The sequence below is a fragment of the Drosophila elegans genome, unplaced genomic scaffold, assembly GCF_018152505.1.
Source record: "Drosophila elegans isolate 14027-0461.03 unplaced genomic scaffold, ASM1815250v1 contig_133, whole genome shotgun sequence".
NCBI classification, from domain to species: domain Eukaryota; kingdom Metazoa; phylum Arthropoda; class Insecta; order Diptera; family Drosophilidae; genus Drosophila; species Drosophila elegans.
Window position 1 is genome coordinate 471757 of NW_024545499.1, and position 17903 is coordinate 489659.

Genomic DNA, 17903 nt, shown 5'->3' on the forward strand with positions numbered 1-17903 from the left:
ATGTGCTTAATTTGTGTTTTGTTTTTATAATAAACGTTGCAAAAAATATCAGAAAAAATAATCGCACTCAAATATAAATTTTTGCAAACCAAAGTAATAAGGCACTTATTAAATTGGTTCATTAAATTACAGTGTGTGGTGCAGTTGGTTACTTGATACTCACGTTACATTTGGTATAGGTAAGTATATCTTTTTAGAACCTTATAACTTACCTAGGTAAACAAATATTTATCCTTTCCTGTCCGGATTAAGGTACTGAAATATTTTAAATTTTAAATTTTGTTTTTAAATTAGCTTGATACCACTAAATTTAATTTTGTATTTTTGTTCGCAACTTCTGGCTTAAATCAAATCACAGATTTTTTGTTTATATACTTTGTGAAAGATTGTGAGGTTTTTCTAAAAAATAAGATTTATAAAATTGTAATATAATCACGTCTCCCGAAACTATCGTCGCACTTGTTAGAGCGATAGTTTCGATAGTTCCGCCTCTAAGCGAGTGGGCAGCAGCTGGTGTGTTGCTATCAGCTGTATTATGTTTGGGAGCTCATCCGACGCGTATTCCCCCGCCCCCCTTTTCCAAGACTCGCCGTCGCATTAATCCAACGCAGCATCTTAGTTGGCTACGTGGAAGAGAGTGCACCTGCAACTGCAGCTGCAATATGGTGCTCGGATGCCTGCCCTGCTGCAGTCGCAATGGATACCAGCAGATCGGGAATACGGGTGAGGTTGAGGAGATGGCATGACCTTCTGGCCTTTGTTTTGCATACGCAAATACTTACATACATACATACGTGCTTACTGCGCATTATATGTATTTCAGGTCCTCGGTTTGGAGTTCGTCACCTTCAGTGCATCCTGGTGTTCTTCGGACTTGCCGTGGCCTACTCCCTGCGGGTGAATCTCTCGGTGGCCATTGTGGCCATGACGGATCGCAATGCCAGCAATCCGGATTTTCCTGTAAGTATGCAAATTAGGGATCCGCAGTAATCCCAGGGTGTTTCAAAAGACACCGTGTTGTGGAACATCACTAAAATATGATTCATTGGTTAAATTAAACATTATATATCCGCAGGAGTTCGACTGGAACGAGAGCACCAAATCGTACCTGTTGAGCAGCTTCTTCTGGGGCTACGTGGTCACCCAGATTCCTGGCGGCTATCTATCCGCGATTTATGGCGCCAAGTACATGCTCTTCTACGGAGTGCTCATCTGTTCCTTTTTGGCCCTGCTGACACCGTTTTGCGCCGAACTCGGTGGCTGGCAACTGGTGGTGGTGCTCCGGGCAGTCCAGGGCCTCTGCCAGGGCGTCATCTTCCCGTCCACACACACGTTCCTATCGAAGTGGGCGCCGACTGAGGAGCGCGGTCGGCTGGTGGGCTACACCTACAGCGGATCTCAATTCGGAACGGTGGTGATGCTGTCGGTCAGCGGATACATTGCCTCCTCCTCGTTGGGCTGGCCCAGCACCTTCTACATTCCCGGATGCGTTGGAATCGTTTGGGCATGCGTGTGGTTCTACTACTGCTCCAGCACTCCTGCCCAACACCCCACGATCACGCCGAATGAGCGAAGGTACATTGAGTCCTCGGGTCAGGCGAGGAGGCCCTCGGATGCGGGACGCGAGGAGCAGCCATGTCCGCCGACTCCCTGGTGGAGCATCTGCACTTCTGGCCCCTTCCTAGTGCTCGTCCTCGCCCACTGTGCCAACAACTGGGGCTTCTGGACGCTGCTCACGGAGATTCCCACCTTCATGAAGAACGTGCTGGGCATGGACATCAAGAGCAACGGACCGCTGTCGGCGCTGCCCTACTTCGCCATGATCCTGCTGACCTGTGTCTTCATCTGGCTGTCGGACGCATTGAAACAAAGGGGAACGGTAATCCCCCTGGGATTCTCCCGGAAGCTATTCAACACGCTGGGCATGTGGCTGCCCATGCTCGCCTTGATCGGTTTGGGTTACATCACGGAGGGAGAGGCCAATGTCCGGCTGGCCATTGGATTGCTCACCGCGGCGGTGGCCACCAATTCGGCCACCTATTTGGGCTTCCATGTAAACCACATCGATTTGTCACCCAACTATGCGGGCACATTGATGGGCATTACAAACTGTGCGGCAAACTTCATGAGCATACTGGCGCCACTGATCGTGGGACTGATAGTTTGGGACGAGGTAATACTATGGATTAACTATCCTTACTATTGATCTCATTTTGCATCCCTTTTAATCTTCCCCAGACAAATCCGGCTCAATGGCGGATAGTGTTCTTCTTCACCGCATTTGTTTACTTCATTGGCAATCTGCTGTTTATGCTTTTCGGACGCACAAGGGTTCAATCCTGGAACGCTCCCCTGACGACGAGGACTCCTTCGCCTGCAGGAGGAGTAGAGCCACATGAGGCTGCCGAGGATCGAGCTCCGCTTATGGACGCATAACAAAATAACGTACAACGAGGCCTAGGGATTGGTTGTAAATGTGAAACTTTTGTACCTTGAGGGCGAAGCATTCCATGGAATTGATGAATCGCAATTAGTATCGTATTACTAGCTTTTAGCTAAACACATGACACATATTTATGTCTACATATAAACGGAATATATATATATACTATTTATGTACAAAGCATTGGAACACTCTGTGTGGATTTTTCGTTTCGTTTTTATTGGTATTTGTATTTGTATTCGTATTTGTATTTGCATTTGTATTGTTAGTACACAACGATGTACATATGGTACAAGACTTATATGCTGGCTATGTGGTATCCTGACGTAATGCTAACTCTAAGACCTATCAACTAATTGCTCTAAATGGGAATATCAGGGATGCTCAATGTGGGTGAAGTTCTCTAATAGAATTTTTCTTACTGTTCTTATGGAGTACAATTTTATCTTATTTAAATTTTTTTTTTTAAGATTCCTGGAACTCCAGGATCCAAGTTGCTTATCCTTAACATATTTGTAGTTAAAGCTAGGTAATTACAAGTGGATACGGTTTTGCCTTTCGGGCCATAGCAGCCGGAAGAGCTGTCCCATCCACCCTCCATCGTCCTGGACCCTTGAACCCCATCCGTATCCCCTCTGCCCCTATGTACATGACGAATCTCTTCACCTTCCGCTGCCGCAGGAGGGTGCTCAGTGCAGTTTGTGGTTGGCGGGCAGGTCCTCGGAGCGGATGCAGCGTCCGCGGTAGCAGATCTCCGTCTCGGAGGTGACTTTGGTCGACGTGGAGGTGGCGTACACCACGTGCTCCATCAGGTCCTTGTGGAAGCTGTCCTTTTTGCTCTCCGCAATGGTGGCCTCAGTGGTGGTGACCTCATCCGCTGGCGCCAGAGTGGTTTTTTCCGAGGGCGTGGACGGACTGGTGCGCCGGATGCTCGTGTACTCCTGGCGACGCTTGCCCACGGCAGCCAGAGCGGCGGTCACCGCCTCGTCCTCGCTCTCCTCGACGGCAAAGAGGTCGTGCAGCTGCTTCTTCACCTCGGAGAAGATGCTGGGCTGCACCTCCAGGTCGTCCACATCCGCTGCCGTGTCCATGCGACGCGTGGCGCTCTCCTCGCTCACGGGCAGGGTGGAGGTGATGGTGGCCTCCTCGACGTCACGGGCGGTGGTCACCTCGTACTCCTCGGGCGTGGTGGGTGATGCTACTGTGGTGGTCAGCGCCAACGTTTCCGTCTGAGCCTCGGTGGCGGGTGTCAGCGGAGTAGTGGTCTTGGTCAGCTCCTCCTTTTCGCTTTGGGCTTGAAGAGCATTGTAAAGCTGAGGTCCAAGGTTCTGGGATTCGGCCGTCTCGAAGTTCTCGGCGTTATCCGAGCTGCCACGATTCTTCTTTTGCCACTTGCCACGTCTGCTGAGGCGACTTAGAGAACTGCTGGTGGACTCAGTGGTCGACTCCTCCGGCGCCTTGCCCATCACTTCCTCCAGCAGCTCGGCAAAGGATTTCTCTGGCCTACAAGACACTAATCAGTACAAAGCTCTTGAAAGATTATTAAGTTCTTACTTCAGATTGGGCGCCATGATGGTGGTGCGCTGGACGGCTGATCCACCAAGATCTGCAGCCACATTGATCTCGTAGGTCTCCGGCTGATTGGTTGGGCCTGCGGTCACAATCTCCGGCTCGCTCTCGAAGTTGTGCGTCTCTGTCTTGTACTTGGGACTCAGCGGCTTGAAGCTGTTCGAGTTGGCATTGCTGTTGGCCGTTTCCGACGATGGCGACCACTGCGACTCCTGACCCTCCAGTTGGAAGGGTTGCTTGTACCGACGACGCTGGGTGATGGGTGACTATAGATAGGGTTCATATTAGAAAAGGTTAACATGTTTAAGAATATATATATATATAAGTACCCCTGTTGCCTCCTTTTCCTTGGGCTCCTGATTGTTGTAACGGCTCAGCTTACGCAGACTTGGCTTCTGGGTGACGGGCTCCGATTCCTCCTCGGGCGCCACTGTTGATGAGGAGGCGGGATGCGTGGGACGACGCTGTCGTTGACGCACCTTCACCACTCGACGGGGTGGCAGTCGAGAACGGATCTTTAGGAATAAGTTAAAAAAATGTGCTATGAGTCTATCTAAACATCGATTCATGTACTCATATACAGGTCATTAAAAACCAATGCCATCCGAATCAGAAAACTAATTATCTATGTTGTTACATTCGAAATTAGTCTATATCGAAAAGCAGATAGCTTTAAAAAAAATATAAATGATTTAACAGTCCATCTGGCTACTAGTGTTGTGTGATCAAGTTCAGTTGCTCACTTTTCATTGAGTGAACAAACTCACTCACTTAGTTCAATCACTTTTTTAGTTGCTCACTTATTTAGTTGTTCAGTTGCTCATTTGTCCAGTTTTTGATTTGCTCAGTAATTTAGTTGTTTATTTGATTAAGATTGGTCACAAGTTTCACTTGCTGACAATTTGTTTGGTTTTATTGTTAACATCACTCTTATCAGAGATTATAAAATCAGTACAATGCCAAATGTCGAATTATTTGAGAACATATACATATTTATTTAAGTAATATAAGGAAATACCTAGAGAGCAAATAAAACAATTGAGGAAATAAAGATCTTTAAGCAACTGCTTAACTGAATACTGAGCAATTGAACAAGTGAGTAACTGAACAACTGAACAAGTGAGCAAATAATCAAGTGAGTAACTGAACAACTGAACAGGCGAACAAATGAGCAAAAAAGATCAAAAATTGTGAACATGTTCAGTTCACTCATTGTGAACAACTATTTGTTTCACTCACTCATGAGCAACAGTAGAGTTTACTGTGTAGGCGAAACATTTAAGCACCTGACTGACTGAATGGGAACATTTTCCAACTCTATTTATATAGTCGAAATTGTAATCCCTTTTCGGCACAAAATTGATTTTGTTTGTTAAAATTTCGATCATCACGACATTTTTACCTCGTTAATTGGTGTTTTTGCTTGAATAACTTGAACTTCGACGTTCAGCTGTTATACCCAACGATAGCTGATGAGTTTGAGTTGACGTGCAAAAGGAACTAACTAGTGTTATCATAGTCGCATTCACTCCCTAGGGAGTGTAAGTCTGATGAAAGTGGTCAAAAACGTTGTGTTATAGAAGTTTTAAATCAACCATGACCTTAAGTTTTAAACTTCGATTTGTATGAAACGAATTTGAGTTGGGCAGACTAAGACGAAGATTCAATCTTACCGAGGGCCTCTCCTCCGAGGGCGTGGTGGAGGTCACCGGTGTCTCCGTCGTCGTGGTCGTCCGCAGTCGCGGGTAGTTCCTCCTCACAAAAGGCGACCGACGCGTTGTCGTGGTGGTGGTCAATGGCGCCTCAGTGGTTGTGGTGGTTGTGGTGGTCGTGGTGGTCGATGGCGTTGTGGTGGCCAGCGTGGTGTACACCGGGCTCACCTCGTTGCGGACGATGGCCTCCGTGGGATTGAGGTCCTCCTGGTTGGGGAAGTAGCCCGGTCCGTAGTTGTCCTTGGAGAACTCCTGATAGTGCTGGGCAATCTGCATGGGTTCCAGCAGGTTGGATGGGAATCCGCTCTGCTCGCTGGGCGGGCCATCGATGCTGTTGCTTGGCGTCACCGTGTACACCTGCTGCGACTCGGAGGCGGGTCCCTCGGTGGTGGCCTGCACGTCGTACGAGCTCGGGATGGCCGTGGGACTGGTTGGCCGCCTGGACGGCGCCTTGAACACCGGATAGTTCTGCTTGAGCACATCCCGCTGGTAGTCGATGTCCTGGTCCTCGTTCGGTCGGCCGTTCTTCGATCCCTTCCGGGGCTTCGTCTTCAGCGTTTGCCGCTCCTCGGTCGTGGGCCTGTAGCGGATGCGGTTGGGATTGCGGATGAGCGGATTCCGTGCACTGGTGGGTCGGCGGGTGGGGGTCACGGCGGACTCCTCGCCACCATCGCCACCGCTGCCGACGGAGGCGTCCGGCGCAGTCGTACCGCGGCTGCTGTAGGGCCTCCTGATCCGGTGCGTGGGCAGCTTGCCGCTGGACTCGGACTCCGAGTAGGACACCGAGGAGGTGACCTTGGTCACCGCCGGCTTGCGAGTGCGCAGCACAGGGCGCCTGGTGGGACGCGTTTCCGCTTCCGGTTCGACTTGAGCCTGAGGGATGGTCGGGATGGGTGGCTGCAGCTTGTCCTTCTCCTGCAGATTGTTGACCAGTCCGGGAATGTCGGGCGTCAGAGGGGGCAGCTCCGAGGGCACATGGTAGGGATTCGGTTCGTATTCCACATTGCTGTTGTCCAGTATTTCGTTCTGAACTTGGTTGTAGCTGGGTCGATGGTTCGGCGGCGCCTGCTGCTCCACCACACTGTTGTAGCCCACGTCCGAAGTGGTCACCGGAACGGCAGCGGGCGTATACAGGTTGACCCGGTGCTTGGTCTTAATCCTCTGGGTGGTGGTGGTGGGCAGCGGGACCTCATAGTCCGCCGTACTGGGGCTGTATTCGAAGGGAGGAGGACTGGTGGTGTGGGGCCGCTGGCGGAATGCGTTCTGCTCACGGAAGTACTGCTTCATGCGGTGCTCCTCCTCGGCCGTGGAGGCGGTTGGTGGTCGGGTGGTCAGTCGGGGCAGTGGCTCCTGCACGGGCTCCTGGACAAACTGGGGATACAGCTGGCCACTGGAGCCGGGGAACTCGATCTGCGGACGCGTGCTGTAGGTGAACAGCGATTGGGGAGCAGCCGTCGTCGACGTGGTGGACGTGGTTGTGGTCGTGCTGGTGGACGTACTGGAGGTGGAGCTGGTGGTGGGCTTGCTGCCCAGCGTCTTGAAGAAGTCGTCGCCGCCAATCTGGTTGAGGCTATCGAAGGGGTTCTGACTGTGCGCTTGGGCTTTGGTTGGCGCTGGACGGTAGAGTGGCTGCTGCACCTGGACGCTCTGGGGGCGCTTCTTCTTGTGCCGCTCCTGCTTGGCGGGCACCTTGGGCGAGCTCACCTCCTGGATGCCATCCTGCACATAGTAGTAGCTGAACTTGTTGCCTCGCTCCGGAACTTGACCCTGTCCCTGCGACTGCGACTGCAACTGCAACTGCGACTGAGTGGTGCTCTCGAAAGGATTGCGGGTGCTGCTCACGGCGGCATATTGAGGACGTTGGGGACGCACAGCGGGTGCCAATTGCTGGCCACTGCCGATGTCCTTGGCCCTGTTGACCACAATGGAACCCACATGGGGCTCCGGCAGCAGGATCTTGTTGAAGCCGTTGGGTGTGCGGTAGCTCAGAGGCGCCACAAAGAAGGACACATCGCTGAGATCGCGATTGGAGTTAAGTTGCGAGAGATAGGGCAGGTCGAACTTGACGTAGCCATCGGGAATGGGCATGCCGGCGGGTCCGACGAAGATCTCCGGGGTCTGCTTGGTGGGCGCATCGATTACGGAGATGCTGTGGGCACTCCTCAAAGCAGTCACCACATCCGACTGCGAGGGTCGAGAGCTGGAACGCAGCAGGAACATGGCCAGTGGAGGCTGGTGGGCCTTCGGCTTGGGCTTCACAGTGGTGAACTGCGTCTGCTGGGGTTGGGGCTGGGGCTGTCCGAAGCTCTGGAAGATGCTCTGGGGCTGACTGGTGGTGGTACTTGGTCTGGTAGTGGTTCCCGAACTAAAGAAATCACTGCCCACACTGGGATCCTGGGTGTAGAACTGGTTGATCTGGTAGGGATTGACCGCCGGCAGGCCCGGATTCACATTGAACTTATTCACCTCGAAGTTGGAGTTCGTTCCTGATCCCGTTTGCTGGCGCTGCTGGTTGTACAGGGTGTCATAGGGCACGTAGAGCAACTGGACATCTTGGTCGCGAGAGGAAGACGGCGCAGCCGAAGGAGCTGCCTTGTTCGATCCGAAGAGGGTGTCCGGCTCGGGATCCACGGGAAAGACCTGCGGCGTAACACTCTGCAGCGAGGGCTGAGTGGGCAGTGGTTTGCCCAGGCTCTTGGGCGGCAGGATGTCCTGGATGTAGTTCTGCTGATGCAGTGGCTTGTTCAGGGCCTGAGCCAGCGGCTTCTGGGAGCCCAGCGAGTGGAAGTCGGCTCCGAAGGGTTGCGCCTGCTGTTGCCCGAAGAGAGAGGGCGGACTGAAGATGGAGGAGGGTGCGGGGAAGCCACCAGCTCCTGCTCCGAAGGTGTGCTGGATTTGGTAGCCCGTCTGCAGAGTGGGCGGCGCCTGAGCCTGCCCGTCACCATTGCCGTGGAAGGGCATCTCGAACTTGAAGAAGGACTGCGAGGTGGGCTCCTGGCCCACTCCCACTCCCGATCCCGATCCCTTCAGCGTGGCCGGCGGAGGCGGCGGTGGAGGTGGAGCCTGGCGAAGGGGCAGCGCCTGACCCGCCCCATTGGGATACCGCTGGAACTGGAAGGGATAGTCGAACTGGGAGCCCGTCTTGCTCAGATCCCCGAAGCGGGCGCTGGGCGGGAAGGTCTGCGAGTAGGTCAGCACGCGTCCATTGCCCGTCCGGTCCTTGCTGCCGTCCAGGGGCTGCGCGAGGGGCACCCAGTCCAGTGAATCCGTGTCGGCGGTGGCCACGTTCTCCAGTTGCCGCGACCATTTGGCGGAGGACTCCTGGCTTTGGGCCACACTTGCCGTGGCCAAGAGGCACAGCCAGGCGGCGGTGAGTTGCATGCCCCGCTTCATAGCTGAAGTGCCTGGAAAGGAAAGGAAAGGAAAGGAAAGGAAAGGGGTTTGAATAAAATTACATAACTATTTATTTGAAAGAACTAAACCTTAAGATAAGATCAGCATTTGATTAAATTTATTATAAATATTATTTACTTAAGAGGCTGATCTGCAAGTTAGTTATATCCAAATCCAAGCTGCATCCCTATTAAGTGCTGTTTTGAAAAGCCATTGCAAAGTCTATCTGGATGTACAGTCACCACTGGGGCAAAGTCCCATGTGTAGATACTACAGAGACTTCAGAACAAGACACTTCATCTTATTGGAGGGGCCCATACCTTTACTACAAATAAGGAGATCGGAGAGGAGGAGATCCCTCTCCGTTTCAACAGTTTATGAAGAAACAAAGCCATTCAGTGAAAGACACACCAGCAAACCATCCCAACCACCTTGCCATTAATCTTCTCAATAGCGATTGCCCAAGAAGACTAAGTAGACTCCACCTTCTGGAGGTAAATTTCACGTCAGCATAAGGCACTGCAACTGGGCTCAAAGCCAAAATGTAAATTTTGAAAAGTTTGTTAACTACTTTAAATACTTTATCAACTAAGCTCATTTCACTATAACATTAAGTGATTGTTCCAATTGAAAAAAAAAAACATTATTTTAACAATGCTTTAATTTGAATACATTTTGAATTATTAGCTTTAGACAAAATCAAATAAATACAAAACATTCTTTAAATGTCAATATTCGATACAGCCCAAGTACAGGAGCTAACCCATTGTTTGTCTGTATCTATGCCAATTTGTAATAAAGTAACTCGGATGAAATTATAAAAATTTCACAATGCTAGTAACCAAAACATTAATGAATTACAGGTTGCTTTTTAAGGCAGATCTAACAACTTCGGCGAAAGGTCACAAAAGGCGGGTTTAATGCCAGAAAAAAGGCAAAAACTATAATGCCAAAAACTCGAAACCGGATCACCCAGAACCGGTAACTAATTGTCCCATGTAATTACACACCCAGTCGAATGCAAAGTCGCAGAGCTAAGTCACTGAATTCGCAATGAGATCTTTGTTTTCCCATTCCCAGAGTGCCCGTTCGATTGGCCAACCCGCTGCCAAGGTCGCTGGGCGTTGGATTCTTGAATTGGATTTGCATTTGCATTTCCATTTTCACGATCGCTTGGCAGTGGGGGCAAGTGAAAGGTTTCTCCCCGTTTCGCTGGCTGGGCTGTGCCGTAAATCAAGAGATAATTGGTGAGTCTTGGTCTCTGCTCGGCATCTGGCAAGTTGGCCGCTGGTGTGGCAAGTGTAACTGTCGGTGCAACTGGTCGGCGAGCGGGCCATAACTGCCAGCCAAGTGGCCATAATTGTGCGCTTGTTTTCATTTGGCCAATGCGAGAAATTGCAATACTTAAGGCGAAATGGTAGTAGTGGCTTTGGTTGTGGCTTTGGCTGTGGTAATGCACCATTGGGTAGCCATGATCCATGAACCGCGATCAATGATCGGCATCGGCGACAGATTTCCTCATTGCGAAACGGTTTTGCATACGACTCAGATGCTAATTGCATCATCAGCCTTCTGCATTTTTTTTTGTTTTTGTTTTTGTTTTTTTTTTTTTTTTTTTTGAGCTAAGTGCCAGAAGATTCGCCATATGAATATGAAAACGAAAGTGAGGCTGCCAACCGACCAAACCTGATCGCTGACCACTGACCACCACTGACCAGTGGCCAAGTGAGCACACAACTGCAGATCGGCGGGCACTTTCGTTTTCACTTTTCCACTGAATTAATCGCACACATGCCCCCCCGAACGGATGCCGCATTAAATGGGTTAAACGAAAGCAAAAGCAAAAGTCCGCACAACGAAAACAGTACGAAATAATGCGAAATATCGTAACAGCGAAAAACGGAACTTGCAGCGGTGCAGCAAGTCGGGTGGGCACTGTCTACAGGTGGCGGTGGCACAGTGAAAGAAGAAAGTTCACTGTGCTATTAACTATTAACAATCAACTGGCTGCAGCCAGAGCGGGATGGCGGGTAAATAATAGAAATTAGTCTGACTTGCGGTCAATATTTCGGACCACTTCTTCGCCAACCAGTTATCAAAAGGCCCAGCAAAGCAAACACAGCTCCGCCAGCCCATCGTTACACCTCAGTGGTTTTTTTTTTTTTTTTTTTTTTGTTCAAAGGGGTCTGGCTGCACTTGAACTGAAAGTGAAATGTGACAGAAGCGACAATGCCCTCGGATGTCTGGGCCGCTCCAGGTAACTGGCCATTTCCCTTTCATTTCGGAGCATCGGACTTTCGGACTTTCCTCGCTGACGGGGGCGTGTATCTTGCGGATTAATTGCGCTGGTAGCTGGCCAAAAATTATAGAGCCGGATGTAAGCAGGCCAAGACCTAAGCCGCTTAGACAGTTCGGCTGAGATCCGCCTTTTGGCTGACTGGCATTGACATTGTTTCATCGGTTTGCTGATCATTTGGGTGCGATCTAATTAGATTACCTGTGCCCACACCCACACACACCCACCACACCCCGTAATCCCGCAAGGTCGCTCCATTGTACGCTCACACTCACACTCACCATAAACAGCGGCAGCAGTCGACAGCTAACTAACTTGGCCCAAAGATCGTCGCGGTAACTGAAAAGGCAGACCCAAACAATGTGGCATTAGTTGGCGGGTAATTAAAAGGGATTACAAGATGTATGCATAGCTGGATAACTGGGCTCTCGAGATGTGGTAATGCCACCTGCAGATACTTTTAGCCATCTCGGTTTCTAGAGCCCTCTGGCTTTAATTGCATCTGGAGGCTGCAGCGGTCACGCTCGGCTGGCCACACACCTACTCCTAGTTTTGTTTTTTTTGGCTTATTGGAGCGCAGAAGCCCAAGAATGTGCGTGACCCAAGTGACTCACTATTGGCAATACGCCCGAAACTGTGCCAAGGCGGGATACCAAATACTGTTTGCCAATTGTTAAGCATTAAGTATCGACTGTTGCCGAAATCCGGCATCTTTCAGTGCTATAGTAACGGCCAATTAGCGGTTGGGTTAACGAGGATCTGCTGCTGGGCTAACAAACTCATAAATTATGCGCTGCCAATGAACTCGTCGCCAAACGATAAAACGAAAAAACCAAAAAAAACGAAAGCGACAATGAAATGCACTTTTCCGTCTGCCGTCTGCCATTCAGGGGGCGTGGCTATGGCTATTACAAGCTCTTGGCTAGCCTGCCGGAAAGAGCGCCAATACCAGAAGGAAAACAGTCGGAAAATCACTCACTCATTTGCTGTTCAACTAATTCCTCAGATTTTATGCCACAGCGACCCCGAAGAAATGTTCGAAATTATTAAACGAAATGTAAATTTCACGCAACGCAGAGAAAAAAAAAACAAAAACTTTCATTTCTCGCTGCTTTCCAAATGAGGTAAGTGGTTAGTTGGCGGCAGAGGTTCAGGCGGAGGTGGCACCTGTTCAGCAAACCAAAACAACGCCGCGGGCCTTGGCTTGCGTAATGCCAAGAATTTATGCTTGAGCATTTGAAAGCGAAAGCATTTCTCCGCAATATTTGGCATGCGGGGGAGCGAAGTTTACGCAATTCACTACAAACCGGATACGCTGCTCCGTAATTCCATTTGACGAGCGGAATTCACAGTTTGATGGCTGATGGCTGATGGCTGAAACGCTTATCACCCCGCTCATCGCAAATCGAATTGCGCAAATGATGGGCCAAGCTAATTGCGAAAACTCTTGCCACAGGCCGCGTCGCCACTGAGCCGCAGATAACTGGCCCAAAACAATGTGACAATTGCAACAGAGCAGTACTTTAGCTACCTACCCCATATATATATAGTAAGTATATACATATATATATATATGAAAAACCATAAAGCAAGCGCTGACAAAACAAAGCAGCAGCCAACTGGAGCAGCTGAAGAAAGCAAGAGTGGCTCGAAAAAAAAAAAAATATAAACAGCCAGCAGTAACAGTACTCGTACTGGTTGGCCATGTCTCAAAGCGGGGCTCATTCTGGCCCAGACCAGACCAGACCAGGCCAGAGCAGAGTAGACTTGTGCAACGCCACATAAGCGGTATCCACATAAGCTGACTGCCGCCTGCCGCAGATATATGCCCAGATGAACATTAGCAATCAATCCACATCCGTGACCAAGACAAGAGTGTGAGAAAAAATTCAGTAGGCCAAGACACTTCAACTTGGCGGGGTTTAGAAGGAAAACACAGAGACAAAACGGAGCAAAAAGCCCCAAATGGCAGCCGGGTGCTGACTAATCAACTGTGTGGGCTTCACACAGGGGGGGTGGGTGAACGAAGGGGGAGGGGGGACCTCTGGCAACTGCAGATCACGACTTGGATCAAGCGGACCAAGCAAAACTTTGGAAGCCATTTGAATTGATTTCTTGGCTCGGCTTAAGTGCACTTTGTATCTGATATTGCTGAATGCATAGCAATTACTTACATTTAGAATTCAGTGCGTGTCACAAGTGCTGGATAATTATTATTTTGAAAGACCGCTGGGCATAAACGATATTAATCTTTGCATCAAATAGATTGGATCCAATTGGATTACAAAATTAGTCATCTGGTGTTGCATATTCATAGTAACTTATATTTTACACGCAGTTTAACGAATTAGCGTGTGATTTATAACCAACATACTAAGTCATTTTGTTTTAAATTATTTTGTTCATTACAAGCATCTTAATATACACAACTTGTAAACATTAAAACAAACGTAGATATTAAATGAAAATCATGTCGGCATTTAAAAGTTACTATTTAACGTTTCATGACAAATTTGTTATTATTCATATATTATTTTATTCATAGCCAATAAAGTTCAAAGCAATCATTAGTCAGACTGAATGTATAATCCAATAAGTTTCATACACTTGTATTTTAGACTTTCATTGAAAACTTATAGCTAAACCATTTAAGATTTATAAAGTATTAAAATATAATTTAAGTTTACTGGCAATGGTTTTTGATTTTTTACTACTTATTAGGTGTATAGTTCAAGACAAGATACAGCTCCATGGATGATCTAACCCTAATTAATCTATTGTATAACCAATATCAGTTTAACTATTGATCATTTAAATTTTAATGGCCTAGCTGCATTAGTTTCTCAATTTAACAACTCATTAAAACCACAGCCAGCGACCATTAGGTTCTGCAACACATTCCAGCGGACAAAGCCAAGTTTGGGTCCTAAGTCTTTTGTTTGGCCCGCTGGGAAAGTCGTAATACCGGGCTCAACGCTTGACAAATTGAGCGTTTGGCGGTTGAGTAATTGAAAGCCGCGAAAGACGACGACCACACGGGTGGGATCGCTGGGCACGTGCTGAGCGCTGGAAGCTTCTGCAGCTACGCAAAGCAATTCGCACGTTTCACTTTCATTCGGGGGGAGGGGGAGGGGGAGGGGGAGGGGAGGAGGCAGTGGCAAATAAACACATCAGGCGCCACATTAAGACATGACAATAAAGAAAAAGTGAACCTGAGCGGTATTATATTTTCTTGACACTTTCGCGGGTTTTGTTTTCCCCGCCCTCGCCGCAGCCTTCCCTCCTTCATTGGCTGGCATTGGCTAGCATTGGCTGGCATTGGCCGATGCGGCGGCTACGTGATTTCAGTCCGCTGCCAAAGGCTACGATGTGGACACAGATGGACGTGGGACAGGCAATTGGCCGGCCGGCGGCCATCGCCTGCGTTTATTGTAATTAGAAAGTATTTAATTTCGAAAACGCTGTCCGCTCGCATATAAAAATGTTCGCATAAAAATAAATAAAATAGAAATATCGCACAAAAAAGAAGCGACAAATGCGTGGTAATTTATTTTTCCCTCTATTTTGTTTGGCTTCGCGTTGAAGAGACAAACAAACGAATAAGTGCACACATTAGTTCCGTTAAGATCGGAGGCCAGATCGGAGATTAGGGAAAAGAAATGTTTGGCCCAGGGCAGAAAGTCGCGTATGTAAATGGGCCCGATAAACAAGATTTTTCTTGTACGAAACCAAGAGTTTCTCCAGGTGAAAATTGGGTTAATGAAGTGGCGTCGGCGATGGAAAACCAACGAACCCAAAGAATACCCATGGACCAGTTTCTTTTGGTCAGGGGTCTGGCCGGTGGCCACCTTATCTTTTAATGAGGAAGTCTGCCCATAAAGCTTGACTCAACGTGACTCTCTAGAGGATGGATGGCTCATGGCTGTTTGTTCGGTTAGACGGACGGATAGATGGATGGATGGATGGATGGATGGACCATCGGTCTTTGGGCAAACAAATTGCATGCCAGTTAACGAGTGTCGGTGGGCAGAAACAAAATGAAATTTCCAAATAATTAGAGCATGAAAAAATAAACAGCAAAATTGCCAAGACAGCCAAATGCGTTGAGTGTGTGTGGTTAGTTGAGTGGAGAGTTTAAATTTCTATTCGCCTTTTTTGGCAACAAGCAAATAAAAACCCCACTTACCGCTCTCCCCTGCTGCTGCTGCTGCTTCTTCTTCTTCGTCTTCCTGGACAGCCGCTGATGTTTCTCTTTCACTTGGCTTAATTCAATTAAGACCTTAATTTGCCCAGCTTTACTTTTCTTTCTAATTTAGCATACAACTTTTGATTTCTTTAAAATTTCACTTTGAACGAATCCACTTGAAACGGCAGGAAGTCGCACGCACTATCGGCAAAAGACAAAAATCAAATGTCGCTGGTACCACTGTGCGTATGCTCGATACGTATGAGTGTTACACTGGCAGATCAAGTTACTACTAGCTTGTATTAACAGTTAGCCGGAGCTGGTTTCTAGCCGCGTCTGCATCGTTGGCGTGCCGTTAACAGACTGAAGAAATGAAAAGCGTCGCGGCCCAAAGTAAGTAAGAGTGGTTCGCTCGTGGTTTTCATCCAACTGCCTCCGTCGACGTCGCCGTCGGCAGACTAGCCGCAGCTGCAGTCGACGCAGACGCAGACGTCGACGTCGGCGCAACCGCAGCGGTCTTAAGCCAAAGTGGCTTCATACAGCTTTTGAGCCATCAAAAGACTTGTTGCAGGCGCACAGCTCCTAGCCGTAAAGATCCTCCAATGATTTGTTGTGGCTAATTGAAATCAGCAGGTGAGGGGGTGCCACACTACGAGGGGGAGTGTCCACAAGAATGCACTAAATGCAAATCAAGTCGGCCATAAATGCTAACATGTCTTAGCATTAGTTGCGGCGATGCTGTTCCAGTTTTTTCGCAATCTGCTGGCGACAAGTTTTTGCTGGGAAAATCGATCCGACTGAGTGTGGGTCCCATGAATCGTGTTACACCCCTCGCTGATATATATCGATACGACTATTCAGCAGACATAACAGCAACACAACACCACACCACACAACACAATACAACAATTCCATAATTCTGAGTCAGTGCCATGCATCTAGCTTTTAATTGGCTTTTTAGGCTTTGCTCTGCAGCCAAGGTCGTTTTGTTGTTACACAAATTCCATTATGAGTTTAATTGAATCGTTTGTTTTGGTTTTTTGTTATGTGTTTCCTCGTATTTTCGGTTGGTTTGTTAGGAAACCTATAAACCGATTGATATTTACCAATTAAATGGCGTAGAAACCATTTTTTTCGGTTGACCTTTTAGGATTTGTTACAAATTAGTTACAAACTTATTAAAAACCATAATTAAAATGAGTGCCAAACCTGGTGCTATAAGCTTAAATATATGGTTCAGATATTTGTCATAATAAGATGGCAATGCTATATGCTATGCTATTATATGCTATAAGCTTAAATATATGATTCAGATATTTGCCATAATTAGCGTAACATTAATGTTGTTTTCGTTCCTTGCTTAGCAAGCTATCGAAACATTTTAAATTTCGCAATTTAAATTCAATATTTAACATTGTAACGTCCAATTCTTTGTAGAATATATGTTTCTAATCTGTTGTGCAAGACCAGTAAATTTTTTCTTTCTGTGTGCCAACTTTGTTGCCAAATATTTCGTGGCCGGCAAGAATTGGCCTTAAAAAGAGGTCTTTTTCAGCTTCTTTGGCGGGCAATTAAAACATTCTCATAGCGGCAGCCGCACAGTTTCCGCTAAGCAAACAATTGTCTAAGTGAGACGTTTATGGATCGTGGAAATTGAGTTAATTAGCATACCCATTATGCATTGGGTAATCCACACAAGAGACGATCTGTTCGCTTTTCCTTCGCATGGCGTTTTCAATTTTCCTGTGGCAATTGGCGAGTGTACGAGTGCATTGACAGGAGCAGCATCGCAGCAACGCAGCCTCGCCGCAAATCCAATCAGTCAACTTGTCATAACGCCTGCGCCCACCTGTCTCACCTGCCGCCCCAGGTGGGCGTGAGTTATGTGCCATTCGCGGTGACGTACGAGGAAGGTTTCCATCTCGCGGCCTGAGTTATGTGACGCAGTCTTTCGGAGATCATTCAACTGTGACCGCCTCGAGCTTCCGCCGACTGGTATTTCCACTAGAACAAAGCACTTTCACTCGCCCCAGAGTACGAGAATCAATCGCAATCGCAATTGCAATCGATTGCCGGCCAGCGGTCGAGAGCAATTAGCGGTGACCTTTTCACAGGTGTCTAGCTGAGGTGGCTCACACGCCCAAGGCGAAGCCAAATGGCAAAGGTAGCAAACAGATCGCGACCTTCGGCCCTGCTTATGAATGACTTTTCCCAGGCTCTTTGCGCATTTTCCACGACGTATGCGGAAAAGAGTGGCGAGATTTGCATATAAATCGAGTCCAATGGTTCCCACAGCAACCAAAT

At 48.3% G+C, this 17903-nt stretch overlaps 2 protein-coding genes across 3 annotated transcripts; one reads left to right on the top strand and one right to left on the bottom strand.

Moving 5' to 3' along the window:
• Positions 1 to 507: 507 nt before the first annotated feature.
• On the top strand, positions 508 to 2626 carry LOC108145169 (putative inorganic phosphate cotransporter). Its single transcript, XM_017270400.2, has 4 exons — positions 508 to 723; positions 824 to 960; positions 1076 to 2173; positions 2239 to 2626. Exons 1-4 carry the CDS (start codon positions 663 to 665, stop codon positions 2434 to 2436), a joined length of 1494 nt encoding a protein of 497 aa, XP_017125889.1. The 5' UTR covers positions 508 to 662; the 3' UTR covers positions 2437 to 2626.
• Positions 2627 to 2641: 15 nt separating this feature from the next.
• On the bottom strand, positions 2642 to 15976 carry LOC108145170 (flocculation protein FLO11). 2 transcript variants are annotated; one of them, XM_017270401.2, is made up of 6 exons: positions 15600 to 15976; positions 11695 to 11752; positions 5686 to 9128; positions 4342 to 4527; positions 3998 to 4278; positions 2642 to 3946 (listed from the first exon to the last, which is right to left on the bottom strand). In XM_017270401.2, exons 3-6 carry the CDS (start codon positions 9115 to 9117, stop codon positions 3133 to 3135), a joined length of 4713 nt encoding a protein of 1570 aa, XP_017125890.1. In that variant the 5' UTR covers positions 9118 to 9128; positions 11695 to 11752; positions 15600 to 15976; the 3' UTR covers positions 2642 to 3132. The 2 variants fall into 2 exon arrangements, with proteins under 2 accessions (XP_017125890.1, XP_017125891.1); XM_017270402.2 differs by lacking the exon at positions 11695 to 11752.
• Between the last annotated feature and the right edge of the window lie 1927 nt (positions 15977 to 17903).

What these genes read in the sequence shown, in the direction of transcription:
- LOC108145169 (XM_017270400.2), top strand. Translation starts at nt 663, where the DNA reads ATGGTGCTCGGATGCCTGCCCTGCTGCAGTCGCAATGGATACCAGCAG. An exon ending in CCAGCAGATCGGGAATACGG is followed by an intron (nt 724 to 823) that starts GTGAGGTTGAGG and finishes TATGTATTTCAG; the next exon opens with GTCCTCGGTTTGGAGTTCGT. An exon ending in GACTGATAGTTTGGGACGAG is followed by an intron (nt 2,174 to 2,238) that starts GTAATACTATGG and finishes AATCTTCCCCAG; the next exon opens with ACAAATCCGGCTCAATGGCG.
- LOC108145170 (XM_017270402.2), bottom strand. Translation starts at nt 9,117, where the DNA reads ATGAAGCGGGGCATGCAACTCACCGCCGCCTGGCTGTGCCTCTTGGCC. An exon ending in AGGAAAAGGAGGCAACAGGG is followed by an intron (nt 4,279 to 4,341) that starts GTACTTATATAT and finishes CCCTATCTATAG; the next exon opens with TCACCCATCACCCAGCGTCG. An exon ending in ATCATGGCGCCCAATCTGAA is followed by an intron (nt 3,947 to 3,997) that starts GTAAGAACTTAA and finishes AGTGTCTTGTAG; the next exon opens with GCCAGAGAAATCCTTTGCCG.